This window comes from Paramisgurnus dabryanus, chromosome 15, assembly GCF_030506205.2.
Source record: "Paramisgurnus dabryanus chromosome 15, PD_genome_1.1, whole genome shotgun sequence".
NCBI lineage: Eukaryota > Metazoa > Chordata > Actinopteri > Cypriniformes > Cobitidae > Paramisgurnus > Paramisgurnus dabryanus.
This window is the reverse complement of record NC_133351.1, coordinates 16,825,905-16,843,452: the sequence shown is the minus strand read 5'-3', so window position 1 is coordinate 16,843,452 and position 17,548 is coordinate 16,825,905. Positions and strand designations below refer to the sequence as shown.

At 36.4% G+C, this 17,548-nt stretch overlaps 2 protein-coding genes across 3 annotated transcripts in view; both read right to left on the bottom strand.

The window, feature by feature from the left end:
- Positions 1-8,679: 8,679 nt before the first annotated feature.
- Positions 8,680-10,848, bottom strand: LOC135733045 (uncharacterized). Of its 2 annotated transcripts, none has more exons than XM_065251361.1 (7): positions 10,469-10,848; positions 10,055-10,342; positions 9,886-9,975; positions 9,709-9,804; positions 9,275-9,349; positions 9,159-9,190; positions 8,680-9,047 (listed from the first exon to the last, which is right to left on the bottom strand). In XM_065251361.1, exons 1-7 carry the CDS (start codon positions 10,521-10,523, stop codon positions 8,979-8,981), a joined length of 705 nt encoding a protein of 234 aa, XP_065107433.1. In that variant the 5' UTR covers positions 10,524-10,848; the 3' UTR covers positions 8,680-8,978. The 2 variants fall into 2 exon arrangements, with proteins under 2 accessions (XP_065107433.1, XP_073668119.1); XM_073812018.1 differs by having other exon boundaries at positions 9,159-9,187.
- Positions 10,849-15,980: 5,132 nt separating this feature from the next.
- LOC135733259 (uncharacterized) overlaps positions 15,981-17,548 on the bottom strand; it is a 28,469-nt gene continuing 26,901 nt past the window's right edge. The window contains exons 13-16 of the mRNA XM_065251658.2: positions 17,355-17,480; positions 17,144-17,209; positions 16,489-16,514; positions 15,981-16,114 (exon numbers count right to left, since the gene is read on the bottom strand). The gene's annotated coding sequence lies outside the window, so the exon portion shown is untranslated. The remainder of the gene's footprint in view (positions 16,115-16,488; positions 16,515-17,143; positions 17,210-17,354; positions 17,481-17,548) is intronic.

Genomic DNA, 17,548 nt, shown 5'->3' with positions numbered 1-17,548 from the left:
TCCCCTTCTGACATCACAAGAAATGTCCCCTTTAAGATTTTTGTACAATATTGTGTTAAAAAAACAGTACTTGTAATATTTTACTGCTGTTGAGAGTGAACACCGTAAAAACTATTTGCTGAGAAACATTTGAGTTCATATTAAAATGGTAGAAATAGATTCAGACATCTTTCTGAAAGCCAACTTTTATATTATTTTATGCAGATTATTTTCTAATTCTCAACAATAAAGAAGAGACTACTGGTGTCTTTACTCAGGCGAAAAATCTGAGAAGCAAGCCTTAGTTTCAATCTGATTGTTGTCATTGATAAACAACTGAGACACCAAAGAGATGTCATTTGGACATTTTTCTTTGCCATGCATCGTAAATAAAAGAGCTACAATTCAAAGTCTCATCACGCATTAAACTGTTTCAGCATTTCCCCGCTGTTCAGAGCCCATCATGCACGCTCACGTACATCTACTGTCTCACACAGTCTGGCTGGAAAAATGACAGCTTAAAGTATGCTGAATCCGATTCGTTTGAATCCTCCTTGGTCCCTGGCTGCCGATTTTGTTTCCTTTTATGGGAGGAGAACGTCGGAGTCCTCGGCATGTTGGTGAATGAGAGAAGGCCACGGTTTGTTTGGTCTACAAGAGAGGATAAAAGGCTTCTGAGGTCAAGTGATATGTTCACACCAGAACTCCACGGCAGCGACTTATGATAATCTGCAGAGCGTGAAAAAGAGGCAAGAGAGCAAGGAATAGGGGCGCTGGGGTAGAATAGGTGGAGAGAACGAGAGAGAGAGAGAGATCCCTGGCAGGGTTCATTTTTGTGGGGGCTGCTGTTGCGAGCTCACTTCTGCATATGTGCTTTGCCTTTTAATGGGGCTGTCTTGAAAGAAGACAAACTCCCTTGTTTGCTGCCCTGCTTTGTAGAGAGATAATTATGTTCGTGTGCACAAAGAAAATGCTATAATACTAAAATACACCAAGTTCCTACAGATGCCGTATGCCCACACACACACATTTTCTCAAACACTCTCATGCAACGAATTTCATTCTGCTTATAATTTGGATGTGCCACTGTGCTTACCAATAAATGATCCGGGTAGATTTTCCCTACGATGTTTTTTTTTTCACTCTTTTTTTTGACGTTTGCTCTTTTCTCTCCTGTGATGAAACACGGTGAATGCTTTCCGGTCATTCCCACCAGCCGGTTAATTACAATAAATGAAGCACTCTGATTTAATTAACCTTTTTAGAATCGGTTAGTTGGCATTGCAGTGGGTGCGTCTAACATCCTGTTGACATTGTACGCAAAGCAAAGGACATCACTCTTGTGGGAAAGCGTTTGCATGGGCACACGACGATGGCTGATTCGTGAAAAAAGATGGCTTTCTTAATCAAAATTTTGATCTGTGTTGTGATCTTGCCAATACGTGCTTAAAATACGCTTTAACTAGGGTTTTTGAAGATTTTTGTTGCATACAGAGTTAAAACATGTTAAACAAACAATTTCAGTCCTGTTATGTATGTATTTTAATGCGACAAGCAGTACTGGTGGTATGCATGATGTACCACAAGGTACAGTAAATGCACATAACAAGTTCACAAGCTCTTAAAGGAACAGTTCACCGCAAAAATCTGTCATTATTCCCTCAAAAATAACATTATCAGCTTTAAGCAATTTTAAAGGGCACCAATTATGGTCGGATTCACGATTTTACATTTTCTTTGGTGTGTGAGTGTGTATTAGTGCATGTAAACGATATGCAAAAGGTACAAACCCCAACGTTAAAAATGACGCAAGTTATCGTCTCCAACGTAAATTTATTTTCTTGGACTACAACAAACACACGGATTGAAGGCAGCTGTTTACTTCCTGGGATTGGTGATGTAGACAAGAACGACATTATCATAATTCCTCCCGCTTCGGACTCAGCCTGTAAGTTAACTCCTGTTAGCATTGCATTGTGACCGAATCTTTCAAACATGGTAAGGAGCGTCACATTTCTGGCTGACATCAGATGTATTCAAGCCACAACGTACAGATTAGCTGGCCAATCAGGGACACCAAGCTTTTTAAATCCGTGCATTTCAGGAAGAGAGTGAAATCTGGAGCTACAAAAATGTACAGTATGTGGAAAATAATGTTTTTAACCATAAACCATGCGAACACGTATTATACCAAATAAAAAAAATATTTTGAACTTGAATCTTTCACACTTGTAACCAAAACTACATAATAGCACCATTTTTTTTTCTTGTGATATTTTATGGCTTCAGAATAATTTATGGTATTTTCTGGTAAAAATAATACAGTAATACTGTTCCTTTAAGATGTGCTAATCCCTGATGTTCCCTATATATTTTGATCATTAAGCCAGTGCACAATTTTCATAGTTCACAGACATCCAACTACTTGTAATCTTTAACCAGGACATAAATGATGAGGTATGTCTCCGCGTCTCTCCTCTGCACATGCGCCATTTATTAAATTATAGACGTGAACCTGTCCGCTCCCGTTACACAAACATACCATTTCGCTACTTGACTGTGACACAATTTGCATCAACTGCCACACTAAACAGATGAAGTCTGTTGTGAGGGCTTAATGAATAAGGCTGTTCTGTCCAATCCCTTCCTCCGCTCTGATATCCATCTACAGTAATAATATCTACTCATTTACCGAGAAGGATGGATGGCTGCGGGACCCCCTCATCTGTGGGACAGTGAGGGCTATGCGTCTTCCTCCCCCCACGTGCCTGAGCACAAATGATCTATTCTAATCACATCAGTTGCACATTACCTCATATCCCATGATGCATCACTCTCCTTAGCCAATCCATTACATATTTATCACACGCGTGCTTTGTCGAAACCACCTCCGTACTATACACGCACGCTGACAACGGGGGGCTGATCTGCGCGTTTGACGGCATGCAGTTTCGGTTTGGGGTGGGGGTCCGAACAGGTTCTGAGAAAAAATAGAGGAAAGAGTGCATCCAAAAAAAAGGACAATTGTATGTCTACGTGGTTGGATTCCACAGAGAAAAGATGGGTCTAAAGAGCGTTATTGATCGATGGCTGAGTGACGGATGGAGAAATAAAAGCTTGACAGCCCCCACACAGCTCCACCTGATCTTCAATCAGCCAAACCCTCCACTTCATGACACCGGCAGTCCTAGACATGCTAGCTGTAGTTTTTATGATCCCCCTCCCTCTAATTGGCAAACTGCGTTCCAATATGCATATATCACAGCAATGAATACTTAAGCAGGGTTGTATTTAAGAGACAACGTGCGCCCGTGAGCTTCCCTCTCTAAGCCTAGACATCAGCATTGCAGATTTATGTCGGGCCACTGTGAGGGAACACATAAACACACGAGGCATTTGATGAAATTTGTCCACTAATGTAGCTCAGCGAGTGGGGGACGGGAGGGCCCCTGAGGTTCATCATCAAAAAGCATCCACTGCGATCTCCCGGCCGCTTGTTGTTGCCGTGGAGTGTGTGTTGGCATGGCGACAGCAGCGTGGTACATGCGCTCCTCCTGCGGCTAACAATAGCCTCGCCACAGTCTAATCATGACTCAGCCTCTAGGCGTGGAATTAACGAAAAAACAACAAATTAGGTATATGAGAAAGAAGAAGAAATGGCCGCGTGTAATTCAGTCAACGGCCCACGAAAAGCCATTATGTTTGTTATTGTCGATTCAGGCTTTAGGTTATCAACATTGCCAATTATAGATGCTTCTATGTCCTGATCTTTGCCTTTATTTCTCACCACTCTATCTGTTTTTATGCAGATGCTTTTCATTGGCAAAATCAAATTAGCAGAAGGCTCGGTTATTTGATAAACGCACAAAAGCAGAGAGGCGGACTTATGATGTTCTCCCACATGCACTCTCGCTTGTATTAGCGTTCGTTTTTATGTTGTCCTGTTAAACCTCAGCCTAGTTTATTTTAACAGCACATTTGCGTAAAACAATCTCGCTTAGTCGTAGACGTACGAAATTCGCTCTCAGCGCCACAAACACAATATTCTCCAATCACGCGCTCGCCCTTCGCCTGCTCAAGCAGTGTTCGCTCCGCATTAACTTTCTCAGGTTTCATGTTAATGAGGGATCCTGTTCCCGTTTAATAGCTGGCTGTGCTCAAGCCTGCACTAAAAATCAATTTCCAGTCATTTCCACAGAGCATGTCTGCTGCAGTCTCTTCAGGAGAAACAGAGGCCCTACTGACAGAAAAAATCCATTATGGAGAGAAAAGGAAAGGAGATTTACAGATGGAGAAAACTAGTATACGAGAAATAGAAAAGTATATGAGAACAGGAGCAGGCTGAGGGAAAATCTCATAAGAGAAAGAGAGAGAAGGAAGAAAATGCAGTTGAGTTCTCTTTAATGTCTCGCTTTTTTCTCATATAGACAATGCGAAAAAATATAGAGATCAAATAGAAATGTGTCTCCCTCTAGAGTTTGGGATGAGATCTCGAAAATGTCACAAACTATACTCAGATTTGTTAAAAGAGATTTCATATACCAAGATAGATCAAATGTTTTTTTATTTCTATGGTACATGTGTTGTATACTCTGACTGATAGTATTTATTTCTCCCAAAGATTTTAAGAGAAACATCTCACATAAAGTGTATACCAAAAACACACCATGTGAACTGTGATCTCCAAAATGTCCCTGGAGCTTCAAAAGAGCGACCTCTGAGCAATAACATGTTCCTCTGGGGAAGAGAGGATATATGAAGGGAGAGAAATAAGGTTTAAAATGGTGAACATTTATCAACAAGCAACCACAAGAAAGAGGCTGGAACAGAAGAACAGAGAAAAAGACAATCATTCGCACATCTGCCAGACGGATTGGACATTCGGAGATGTTGAAGGCACAGATAGGATGCCCAGATTGATGTAAGGAGGAAAGAATAATATTCTCCAGAGAGAGACGAGAACACAATGGGGAGAGAGAGAGAAAGAGAGAGAGAGAGAGAGCCCTGCACCTAATGACATATAATAGACCCGTAACACTTAACAGCAAACAGTTCCATTCTACAATGTGGCCACATCGCAGAGGGCATTAAATATTCATTTCTTCCTCTTGAGATGCCGGTAAGCTGCGTCATCACTTTGACAGTTGATCATTAGAACAGCATCAGGATACTGGAGAGACAGCAGCCATGAGAACCTCCTTTCACTTTTAGCATCTGAACGCTGTCCTTTGGTTCATTGCAACTCTGTCCAGCGGGCAAATATACTGCAGGCACTGAACCATAAAACAACCCAAAACAGAATAAAGCGAAGCCGTTAAAAGCAGACGCTCGGTTCAAAGAGGAAATGCACACCGGTTTTCTGTGTTTGAGACAGATCAGCTTGCAGGAAACATAAATGTGAAATTACAGTGGAAGATTATAAGAAACATTAAAAAAATAACTGATGGCTAAATAATTTTTAATTCTGCCAGAATGGGCATGAGTGAATTCGTTCAATTCAAATGAAATTACAAATATGCATATTGCCAGAATGAAACTTAGTGGCCATAGAGAGTTTATAATTAACATCAAATTTGCAATGGTTTCTATAATAATCTTGGCCACCAAACTTATTATTTTTGCTGTTATTACAATTACAGTTACTCTTGTTAGTAAGTTACAAATCCATCTTAATGTCTAATGCAACATTGCATCATCAATTGTAGCAGTACTGTACCTTTATATGCATTTACACTTCCGAATTGTAGTTTTTACAAAAAACAAGCAAATATTTAGCAATATTTACACTAAAACAGCCCTACTGTAGTTCACTAAAATGCACCTTTCTGTAAATAACAGTTTAGACTCAAAGAACATGCATTACACCTTCAACGATCATTTCAGTCTAGACCATATTCAGAATTGAATCCTAACAAACTTCTTCCTGACCCATTATATAATCTATACTGTAAAATGTTATGACCTCACAGCGAGTGCACTTAGGGACACAGCAGGAAGTCGAGTTTCAAGGCGGATGTGTGTGTTTGTGTGCGTATAGGTCTTGCCAGGTTCAAGACTGCAGCTCGGAGACCCCGTTATACAACAAGCTCACTAGCTTGCATTGCATTGTTGGGATCCGCACGTCATCAACATTGCTGTGTCCTGCTAAAGGTAAATAAAAAAGACTCTTACATCAGGACTGCTGCTGTGGTATTTGTTAGTTATCATGCAAGCAATCACTTTTAACAAAATAGCCTTGACCACCCAACAGATTTAAAACCATGCAGTTTGTGACCCGGTCTATGAAATGTATAAGTCTCAATCAAATTGTGAGATCAGGAGCATAAAAGTTTGATTTCAATGTTTGACGGCCTTAGTCAATATTAAAAAATCAATGTTATATTTTTACAGAATGTTGTTGTGTAGGATTTTTTTATGTAAATCACAAAAAAATGACTTCAGGTGGGTTTTCACATGCAGGCAGGATCGAATATTTATTATATACTGTATAACTGGAAACAGTACAATGTGTTTATGATTGATTTGTCACATACCTTATTCTTTAGTTTATTGTTATCTCATGGATATATTTGTATCAAAAGTGTTATAGTCATATAATGAATGGATAATAAAGAAGAAATACCTTTCTAATTAAACTGATAATGCATCTTTTTACTCCTATGCAAAACTCTGTCCATTCAAATACAGTGTAGTCAGTATGGTTCTTAAAATCCAATATTCTAAAAACAGACCTGCTAATGAAATGTTGCAATGGCCAATTTGACCTTTTCATGTTCAGTAACATAACACATTAGAGCAAACGTGCCCTTTACAGGTGATGTTAAACAACCCTTTCTTGCTTTAAATTAGGATTTTGATGATGGGCGGTAAAGAATTATTTAAATGGGACAATTTGCAGGAGAAAAATAAGTGATAACCAAAAATAGATGCATCAACCCTTCTTTCTTAAACAGCAAGCTAACCTTATTTTTTAGACTCTCTCGCTTGGTCCTTGCGCTTGGAGAATGTGCTGCTCCTCAAAGATCTCTTTCAGTGGAGGCAGAGCGAGCGTTAGCGTTGTCCATCAATGCATCAACCTTGAGTCCCTGTATATCCCAGCATCCCCTGTGCACTCATTCACCCCATCACTCTCTGCATGAAATCAAGTGCCAGTGACTTACACTTCACTGCATACTCTGAAACCCGGTGTTTATAGCCACACGCTCTGCTTTTTTGTTTATATCTGTGCTAATATAATTTGGGTGTGAATATTACGTGGCCATAAAAGGAGCTGAAATGCAGCATGACATTATTTACACTAACAAAATGCTGCAGTGCGTCTGATTAAAGCCGTAGATCAGAAGTGTTTTTCTGTATTCATACCGTTTTCCACTTCCTTCACGCTCATTAATAAACACATTAGGAAAGATCTAACACAAAAGACTTCCTGTTCTCCTGAACAACAGTCATTTAACGACAAGGCACTTGTTCTATTACAAAAGAATAATAGATTCACAAGGACACATTTCCTCTAACATACTCAAGATTCATGCCCCAGGAATGGATCTCTGTGTAAAACCCAGACAACAGACATCTGGTGGCATAGACATCCCAAGGCAAACCTTATCAGGCGTAAGCAAACGGTAAAGCATTGCTAAATCCCTATTCGGGTGTTGAGAATCTAGTTTGTGAATTTCTGAATATCAATTTCTGTTGTTAAAATCCTGAGACATAACACATTGTTATTTAAATCACGGATGACCTTAAGATGTTGTTGAATGTAGGTACTAAAGAATAATTGTTTTAAGGAAATAAACAGGAAGCTATATATTTTAATGGGCAGAATTCCATTTGGGTTTAAAAAAAATGTAATTACAGTTTTGACCTAAATCTCTTAAATTCAGTCATACATACACAGTTCTGTAGAATTTTAGGTGACACGCTGTCAGAAACAATTGTCAAAATATGTACCCCCACCTGTCACTGTGGATGCAACCTTCCAGAAAAGTACACATTTGCACCTAAAGAGTTCATATTAGTACCCATCTGTACCTAATGGTACATATTAGGACCTTTTAAAAAGGTACCGCCCCAGTGACGTGTGTAAGAGAGATACTGAGCCGAGCAGAAGAGCTTTGCTTATCAAATATGTTGCTGTGATTGTCAATACTTGAAATAAAGACTTCTTGTAAGAGACTTCTCATTTTGTGTTCTCTGTGCTCCTACATGTAGTAAATATTCTTTACTGCACACTGTGGTCAGGTTCTTAATAAAATGAGACTATCAACAGTTCACATTTTAGAGAGAAAGGTATGAAGCAAACCCTGTGTTAACCTTGTTTTTTTTTTGACATAGACCTTTTCTAACAACGTCATGTGAATTTTGATTCAACGCTCAACTGTGCTTCTACTCAACAGACCTTGACAAGGATTTTAATTCTCCCCCTTACATGTTTAAATAAAGACACGTCTATACAAAGCAGAGCAACCTTGAGTTAATTAGGAGAATTTTTTCTGATGTCCATAAAGACATCCTATTCAAACTACATTCTTTCTTCACTTTTGTGATTGAAATACATTGAAGCAGCGTGTTTTGGGTGGATTCCAGGAAAATTAAAAGAGACAGACAGAAAGAAAGTGAGTGAGCATGCGTAAATGCATTAGCATTTTTACTTACACTTTTAAAAAATATATATCTCAAGTATGTTTTTAAACAGTGCCATCAAATGGTCATTTCACAATAGTCCATACATACACCAGCTTTAATATTTAACAACTGCAAAATTATAAGAATAGTTTAAATAGTTATATCCTGTTATCCTGTATTAGACAGACAGATTATTTGTGTGGTATAGATTACCGAAACAATGGCAATGAGGAGCCTTTCCTTTCTCAAGCTATTCTCCGGGAATTGTTTTTGTGATCAGACATTGCCATCTGCTGTCCAATAGGTAAAATAAGGAAAACAATCCCTCACTCTGTAAGAAATGTTAAATATGTTTTTATGAATGTGCAGGGAATTTAGGTCTTTAATCTGGGTTCCTTAAAAAAAATGGCTGCATAGGTGATGCTCTCTGGTGTAACTGGGGTCTACATGTAGAAAAAAGACAATGGCAAAATATTAAAATCTGGACCTTAGTACTTTTTAATTATAAACCTCATTATTGATTCAATTATATAATGATAACCATTTACACCCACCTCATCTCTTCTAACTATGTTCGACTCTCCTACTGAAAAAGGTTTTAGTTAGTTATTAGTTAGTTACTGCAGTAAGAAAAAAGTTTGTGTTGCTAAATGAAACTAAATTATCTTACCATAATTGTTTCTTGGTAAATGAGAATGAATTTCTGGTCTATCATTTCTGGTTCCCTGTCTTCTATCACTTCTTACTGTAAGATGAAAAAATTATTTTACATTTTAAAAATGAAACTGAGTTGGTGCTAGTCTGTGTGAAACTCATTAAAGTTGAGTGTTGTGGATGGGTGAATAAGATCTATTAAAAATGCAATGAGAGTAAAACCTCTTTCAAATTTACTGTTGAACCAATAGGTGGGTTATCTTACTACTGTACATAAAAGATTACAGATCTTTCTATATTATGCTATGTATTTTCTGCAACAGCCACAAAAAAGAAGAAATAATATTTTTGTCATCTGTTATTTTTTTAGATATGCTTGCATTATATTTTAATCAGTAGTAATCTGCAGCTTGTACAAGTAGATCTTAGAAATGGATGTGAATACGGTACCTCTGTCAATCCTGGTTCTCCTGAGATTGACATAGACTGGTTCAGACTCCTCAGGCTTACGGTGTATTGTGGTGGTTCTCCCATCGGCACTCATACCTTTGAAGGAAAGAATTAATTAATTAAATATATTATTATATTGTAAAGCAATCTGCAAGTTATAAATACATATATTTCTACCTGACATTTGTTTTCTGTACCAGTAATACACCAGAACTCCCAGCAGAATCCCAGCACACAGAGTAACAGCAGTGATCACTATTGCATGTACTACAAAAACATAGAGCTATTTTGTCGATTGAAGTTATTTACATTGATATGTTGAAGTGGAAGTTTCTTACTGATGTACCTGGATAATTTGAGATCAAACTGATTGTTATAGGAGCCAAGGCTTTTAGTTTGTTCTCAGTAAACACTGCACACTGCCAATGCAGCTGGTCTGACTGAATGCTGTTCACATTCACAGTGAGATGTCTTATGAAGTTTTTCTCATTTAGAATTTGTTGTTTGACCAGCACTCCTCTGTCCCCATCCATCCTGAGCCAGGCCAGCATCACTGAATCAGTAACATCAGACACCTCACAGGTAAGAACAACAAACCTATTCACCAACACACCACCAGGGGGCTCTGCAAAGACTGATATTAAAAACAACTTAAATTCATTGTAAAACATAAAAGAATGAACAGAGTAATGTTGCTATAGAAGTGAAATATAGCATTGGACTATAAGTGAGAATTCAGTTTTCAACTTCTTTTACATACCTCTGATGGTGTGTAGAGTTGTGGTTGTGTATGGAGAGCTGTTATTATCTTTCATACACTTGTAAGTCCCACTATAATTAAACTCCACAGGTGAGAAGTGAAGGATGAAATTTTGACTATTGAATGTGGCAGAGGTGTTATTTCCTGGTTTAATTGTTCCTTTAACTTGAACTTTTCCTCCTTTTTCTACAGATATTATAGCATCTTTTTTAGTCTTTGTTTCCCAGACCCACTTCCAGCTTTGGTATTCCTTTTTAGACTTGCAGATCAGTAATAAATCACTATGACTCGAGCTTTGTCTGTAAATAACAAGCTTTTTTCCTTCTGAATCTGAAAAGACATAAGGTATTAGACAATAGGTAAACAATTTTGTAGAAGCAGATGTTTTCAGTTATCAATGTCAATTATAAATAGATATATTTCGTTCTACAAGAATACATTTTTAATTTCTTTAATTCCAAATATGTTTAGTAATAGAGGGTTACCGGAGTCTTTATCTTGTGTAAGTGTTACTTTAAGCATAAGTTTATACCTATTTTTTTTATTCACTACTGTGACAGACAGGTGTCACTACACTGCAATAAAAGAAAACACATGTAAATAAAACAAACACTAGCAAAAAATAGCTTCACGTGCACTGCAAGTTCTCACAACCAAATATATATGCACTGCAATTCCTCACACCAAAACTAAATATAGAAACGTGTTGCAAATTCTCAATACAATATACAAAATACAAAAACGCACTGCAAAAAAGCACAGATGACAACAGACGTGTTTTAAAGGGATAGTTCACCCAAAAATAAAAAATCTGTAATCATTTACTAACCCTCGTGTAGTTCTAAACCTGTGTGAGTTTATCTATTTTGACCAACATAAAAGACGATATGTTTATAAATGATGGTAAGCACACAGCTGCCATAACCATTAACTTCCATATAGGAAAACAAATATTAGGTAAGTATTTTGTTAAATAATGGTAAGCACACAGTTGACGGTATTAAATTCCATTGTATCTATTTTTCCTGCTATGGAGGTCAATGGTTACAATCAGCTGTGTGCTTACCATCATTTCTCAAAATATCTTCTTTTGTGTTCAACAGAAAAGAGAAATTCACACAGGTTTAGAACAACATGAGAAAATGATGACAGGAATTTTCTTTTTTGGGTGAACTATTCCTTTAAGAGATAAAAGGTGATTTTCTGGGACTGCTGCTTGTTTAATGTCAAAATTATTTCAATGTATAAACCATACTATACATATTAGCCAACTAAATGTACTTGATTTTTTCCTTTTTATGTAAAACATTATTATTTACGTTTTATATTACATATTCGCTTATGCACTCTTTTTAAAATAATTAAAATCTTTGCTTTTTCATTTATAGCATGTTTCTGTATTAAGTTGTGTTGAGAGGATTTGCAGCGCATGAGCTGTTATTTTAATTTTCTAGTTTTGTTTTTCTGTTTGCATGTATTTTTTCATTGCAGTTTAGTAACCCTTGTCCACCACCATATTTTTTGGTTACAGGTCTTAGTCCCTCATATACATAAATATATGACTTACAAGCAGAAAATGCTTTCCAAAATTAGAGAGAATGTACTTACACTGACTGACACAAACTGTGTGATTATTAACAGTTTCTACACTGCCATTCTGCATTATTCTGCAGTAATATTTTCCTTCACTGTGTTCATCAACATTGTGTAAGATGATGTAAGCTGAGTTGTTGTACACAAGAGTTGTGTTGGAGGTTTGTCCGCCGTCTTTAATCCACTGTAATGTTGAATTTTTAGACAGGAGAGGGACATCACATCGCAAAGTCACATCAGATCCTCGCTGGGAATTCTGCTTATTACAATCAAGTGCTAGAATTTTCACATTTTGAAAAACATTTTTATTAGTTGTTACACAATATTTAAACTGTTCACTCTAAAAAGGCTAGGTTGTTTTTAAACCATTATGCATTGTAAAAAAAAGAAAAAAAAGAACTGGTAGTTGTCTGCAGGAAAATGGACGTATAACCTCAAAATACAGCTAAAACCTCTGTAATACAAACAATGCAGAAAATTTCCACATACTGTATCAATACAGTTAATTAAAGACAAAGACCAAATCACATAACATGATCACTGATGCAGTCCCCCAAGGATCAGTGCTTGGATCACTTCTAATCTCCACATACAGGATACAACATTCCTAGGACCCATTATACAATCACATGGATTTTTTATGATTGCTATGCTGACAATAGCTCTTTTCAACCAGACAATAACATTGTAGAAGCTCGCATTGCAGCTTGCCCGAAATAAATCTCAGGTTGGATGAGAGTTTATCCATTTCCAACTCAACCTAAGACTGAACTTCTTATTTTCCTGGCCCACCCTACACTGCCATACAACTTTACCATCTTGGGAATGCAACCATAACACCAACCAGCACAGGAAGAAATCTTGGAGTACTCTTTGATGACCAGCTGATTTTTACTCAACACATCGCAAATACAACAATGTCTTGACTAGATTTGTTTATACATCTGTACTGTATGGATGTCTGGTGATGATTTCCCAAACTCAGTCCGGTTAGCCACATCTCTCACAACATTTAAAAAATGCTTGAATCTTTCAACAGCAGAAGTCTGTATCAGCACTTAAGTTTGAGAGTATAATGTCTGACAAGTTTGATGATGAAGATGAAAGGTTAGACTTAGAAAATCATTGCTATCTTAAAAAATTAGCTTGAACATAATTCAATTATAAAATAATTTCTGCATTCATAAGAGGTACATTTTTACAGTAAAAAAGTTTAAAGTTAAAAATGAAACAATTAAAACAAATATTACAGAACATTTTTATAATCACTTTAAAATGAGACTCACAGGAAGCATGAAGTCTGAAACATAATCCACACAAAAAGATTGAGATTTTGAATATTATAAGTGACATGATTTGTCATTTCAGTGCCTCATTTGAAGTGAACTCAGGGGAGTTTAAACAAGAAGAAGACAGTATCTTTAACTGGGCGGTGCATTACTCAGAAATCAGTCCGTCACTGAAAACTATTAAAATGTTAATTTTGAATTAACAAATGAAACATAATACTAACAGATAGCACTAATTTATTTTAGAGTGTTATATTACTAGTAGAAAGTAAGTGTAGCTTTCCTAAAAAATTGTATATATCTAAACAAGCTCTAATCCTTCATATGTACAAGCACTGGTTAATATGGCAAAGGTAAACATTACAGTATTGTTAAAAAAAGATAAATGTTTAAAAATGCCTGTAACTAACTAAAATATATTATATGTTTTAACCAAGTTTAGTTGGAATAAAATGTTTGAAATTTACTCAGGAAGTGGTATTCTAAATTAAACCCATCTGGCGGTTTCTTTCAAGCACATTAATCTGATTTCTATAAAGCAAGTGTTATCTAAACTCCCAATCTCACTAACTCAGGGAGGTTCATGATTTATATTTAAAGTTGAAAGCACATACAAAAAAGATTTTTTATTGAAAATGTGTTGATCTTTTGTGACAGCATTCTCCATTAGAATGAGATACTAACATAAAAAACTACAAACTAATTTAGACTTTTGACTTCAAAACTTACAGTTATTGAGATAGAGCTCTTGTAACAACTAACCTCCGTATACCATGAGCACATACACTGTTTAGTACTTTTGAATAGTTCCTATTTACTGTAATTCAAAATTACTTGAATCTTATACATTAACATAACTTTTTCCTAGAGTACTTGCAAGGTGCCTAATACTCGGGAAAGACTCTAGGCCATTATTATCAATGAGGCTCATCTAGGAAAACAGTGGGAACAGTCTTGTTGTCTGATCCTTTCTTTGCCTTGTCCTTGCTTGTCTTTATTGACCCAATAATATTTTTTTTATGATAAAGCTATGTTACCTGTTACAAGCTACAAATAATGTGTGAAGAAAAGAAATGATGTACCTGATGTAAATGATTTACCTATGGTTTTATCATGATGTTCAGATTGTTAGCTATTTCTCTTTTGTCTGTAAGAAAATATCTATACTGTATATTACACTGCCACTGTGGTCAAATTAATTTAAAGAGAAGGTAAAAATAAATTTCCATAAATGTTAGCTTAGCGTAAGTGTAGTGTAAGTTCTACCAAGAAACTCGAATGGCACGTCATTCATTCACAAGGTGCAATCAATCACCCCTGATACTGAGAGTACATAAGCCTTGTAGTCACCTGTCTTTGCCTTCACAGATGCCAGCATTTACAACCCACCCTCCCTACCACCATCACCAGGTCGGTTCCGTCCATACTCGAGGGGGGATTAGATTCTGGCTTGTCTTCATCTTCAGACAGAAACCGCAAGAACCCGTGACCCCCGGATTTGAACTATGGTCTGGGCCTACGCCAAAGAACTGTGTTACATTCCAGCCTTGGTTGCTAACTACTGTTAAAAAAACCATATCAATTCTTAACCTATCTTCGAGTCTTTCTGGTAGAATTTAGTTTGTCTTAAGGTCTGATGACTATAACAGTGATGTTAACATATACTTACATTTTGTCAGTCCACAAACAACAGTTTTAATAATGCAGTGTTATTGTAGTTATACTTATTCTAATGATCATAGTAATATTATATATTTAGCATATTTAGAATGCTTTTGCTTTCATAGAGCCATATAGTAAAATTTTTACAATTTAAAAGTAAAAATGATCCTATAAATATGAATATTTAATGGTTTAAAAGTCTTTAAACGTAATAACTTTTTGTGCATACTGATTTGCTGGTCGCTTTGTTTGTGCAAAGATAAATCATCAACGCTTTTTCCATGGCAGGAAACACCATGCTAAATTTACCACAGTCACACGTCTTGAAACTATATTGAGGTTTCTTTCTGCCGTCTGATTAGTAAGTCTAATCATACATGAAGATAAAGTTTAGTGTTAAAGGGGACATTTCACAAGACTTTTTTAAGATGTCAAAAAAAATCTTTGGTGTCCCCGGAGTACATAAAGTTTTAGCTCAAAATATCATATAGATATATTTATTATAGCAAGTTAAAATTTTCACTTTGTAGGTGTGTGCAAAAATGTGTTGTCATTTAACATGCAAATAAGTTGCTCTCAGTGGCATGATTGGATAGTGGAGATTAAAGGGCGGTATTATTTCCTTCTGACATCACCAGGGGATCCAAATTTTAATGACCTATTTTTTCACATGCTTGCAGAGAATGGTTTACCAAAACTAAGTTACTGTGTTGATCTTTTTCACATTTTCCAGGTTGATAGAAGCACTGGGGACCTAATTATAACACTTAAACATGGAAAAAGTCAGATTTTCATGATATGTCTCCTTTAATGTTGGTGTTTGTGTTTTCTAAAAGTAAAAAAAAACATCTGAACACCCTTACTGAATTAGCACACAAATAATGCACTTTATTAGATTTGGTTGTGTCTTCTTTATATAAAAAAAGGAATAACATGAGTTTACATTCTATTACTTATACAAAATGATTTATTAATAACTTGAAAGTCTTTTTCTCCACCATGCTATTATGAGTCAAGACACTGAGAATTTACAATAAATGTTTTACTGTATTTACATAGCATAGTAGATGACTGTAGTAGACAGGCTGCTGCTGTCCAACACCTGCAGATTTTGAGATACAACTTTAATACACCAATCAGAAACATTTACTGACATCATGCTATTCATTAACTTAAAGGCGGAGTCCATGATGTTTGAAAGCCAATGTTGATATTTGAAATCACCTAAACAAACACGCCCCTACCCCAATAGAATCTGGACCTTCTGTTGATAGACCCGCCCCACACATACGCAACCCGGCATTTGATTTGATTTGATTGGCTATAAGTGTGTTTTGGTAGTCGGCCCGTCTCCTTATCCAAACCGTTTTTCAAACATCGTGGACTCCGCCTTTAATATAACTTGATTATCACAAACCAATCAAAATGACTGAAATATCACTGTGGGTATGTTTTACAGCTGACCTTTGAACTTACATTAGTTCCTAACAAGCTGTCGGCTCCTGGAAGAAAAAAAACAGAATTCAGCACAGGATGATTATTATTATTATTATGTACATACAGCTATAGTCACAGCTCATCTTCTTCCTTTCGGGATTTCAGAAATCTCATAAAACAACGACACATACATTCTTATTTGAAAAGACAGTCAAAAAAGTATGTGTTGAAACTGTTATAGTTTGAAACTAAAACTAGTGAAACAGTGTGTTAGCGGTGCAAAAGGCCATGGGTTTGAACCTAGGGAGCACACATGAGGTAATACCTTGTGATGTAAATCGCTTTCCATAAAAGCATCTACCAAATGCGTAAAATGTAAATGTGAATTGTATATCTTCATTGGTAGAGCATTGTGTTAGCGGTGCAAAAGTTCATGGGTTTGAATCTATGGAGCACATACTGATAAAAAATGAATGCACTGTAAGGTACTGTAAATTGCTTTAGATATAAGAGTCTGCCAAATCCATACATTTTATGTAAAATGCAATTTGAAGTACAGCATTGCTTTATCAACTCCAAGGCCATTTGTTAGACTATCAATGAATGCATGTTCATATTCAATTGTATTGTGTGACAATGTGCTGCAAGTTATTTTGAGTAAAATCATCAGCCAAATAATTGACATTCTTTGTACCTGTCCAAACAGGGTCAGTCTGAGAAGTGTTGCTATAAAGTCTCATCTCTGTCATAGATGTCTCATCTACAATAAACAGTATAATGAAAACACAGTACTTCAATTCTTTCCATCCATGAAAAATTTCAAGCTTTACACGTATTTACCAGTTTTTGTTGTCTAACCCTGTAAAATTATGGTTTTAGGTGTATTAATGTGCAGAGGTGCTCACCATCAGCAAATGTTTTTCGCTGACATTTAGAAACTAGAAGACCCAGCAGAATCAGCACACAGACAATGACAGAACAGGCCACAAGGATCATAGTCAATACATGGCTGTCCTGTGTCCAGGTGTTGTCTGCAAAAACATGTGAGCCATACAGTATAATAACAACAGCATTGACCTTTGTCAAATCTCTATATCCA

What these genes read in the sequence shown, in the direction of transcription:
- LOC135733045 (XM_065251361.1), bottom strand. Translation starts at nt 10,523, where the DNA reads ATGAAAGATAATAACAGCTCTCCATACACAACCACAACTCTACACACC. An exon ending in GTACAGAAAACAAATGTCAG is followed by an intron (nt 9,805 to 9,885) that starts GTAGAAATATAT and finishes TTTCCTTCAAAG; the next exon opens with GTATGAGTGCCGATGGGAGA. An exon ending in ACATAGTTAGAAGAGATGAG is followed by an intron (nt 9,048 to 9,158) that starts GTGGGTGTAAAT and finishes TTCTACATGTAG; the next exon opens with ACCCCAGTTACACCAGAGAG.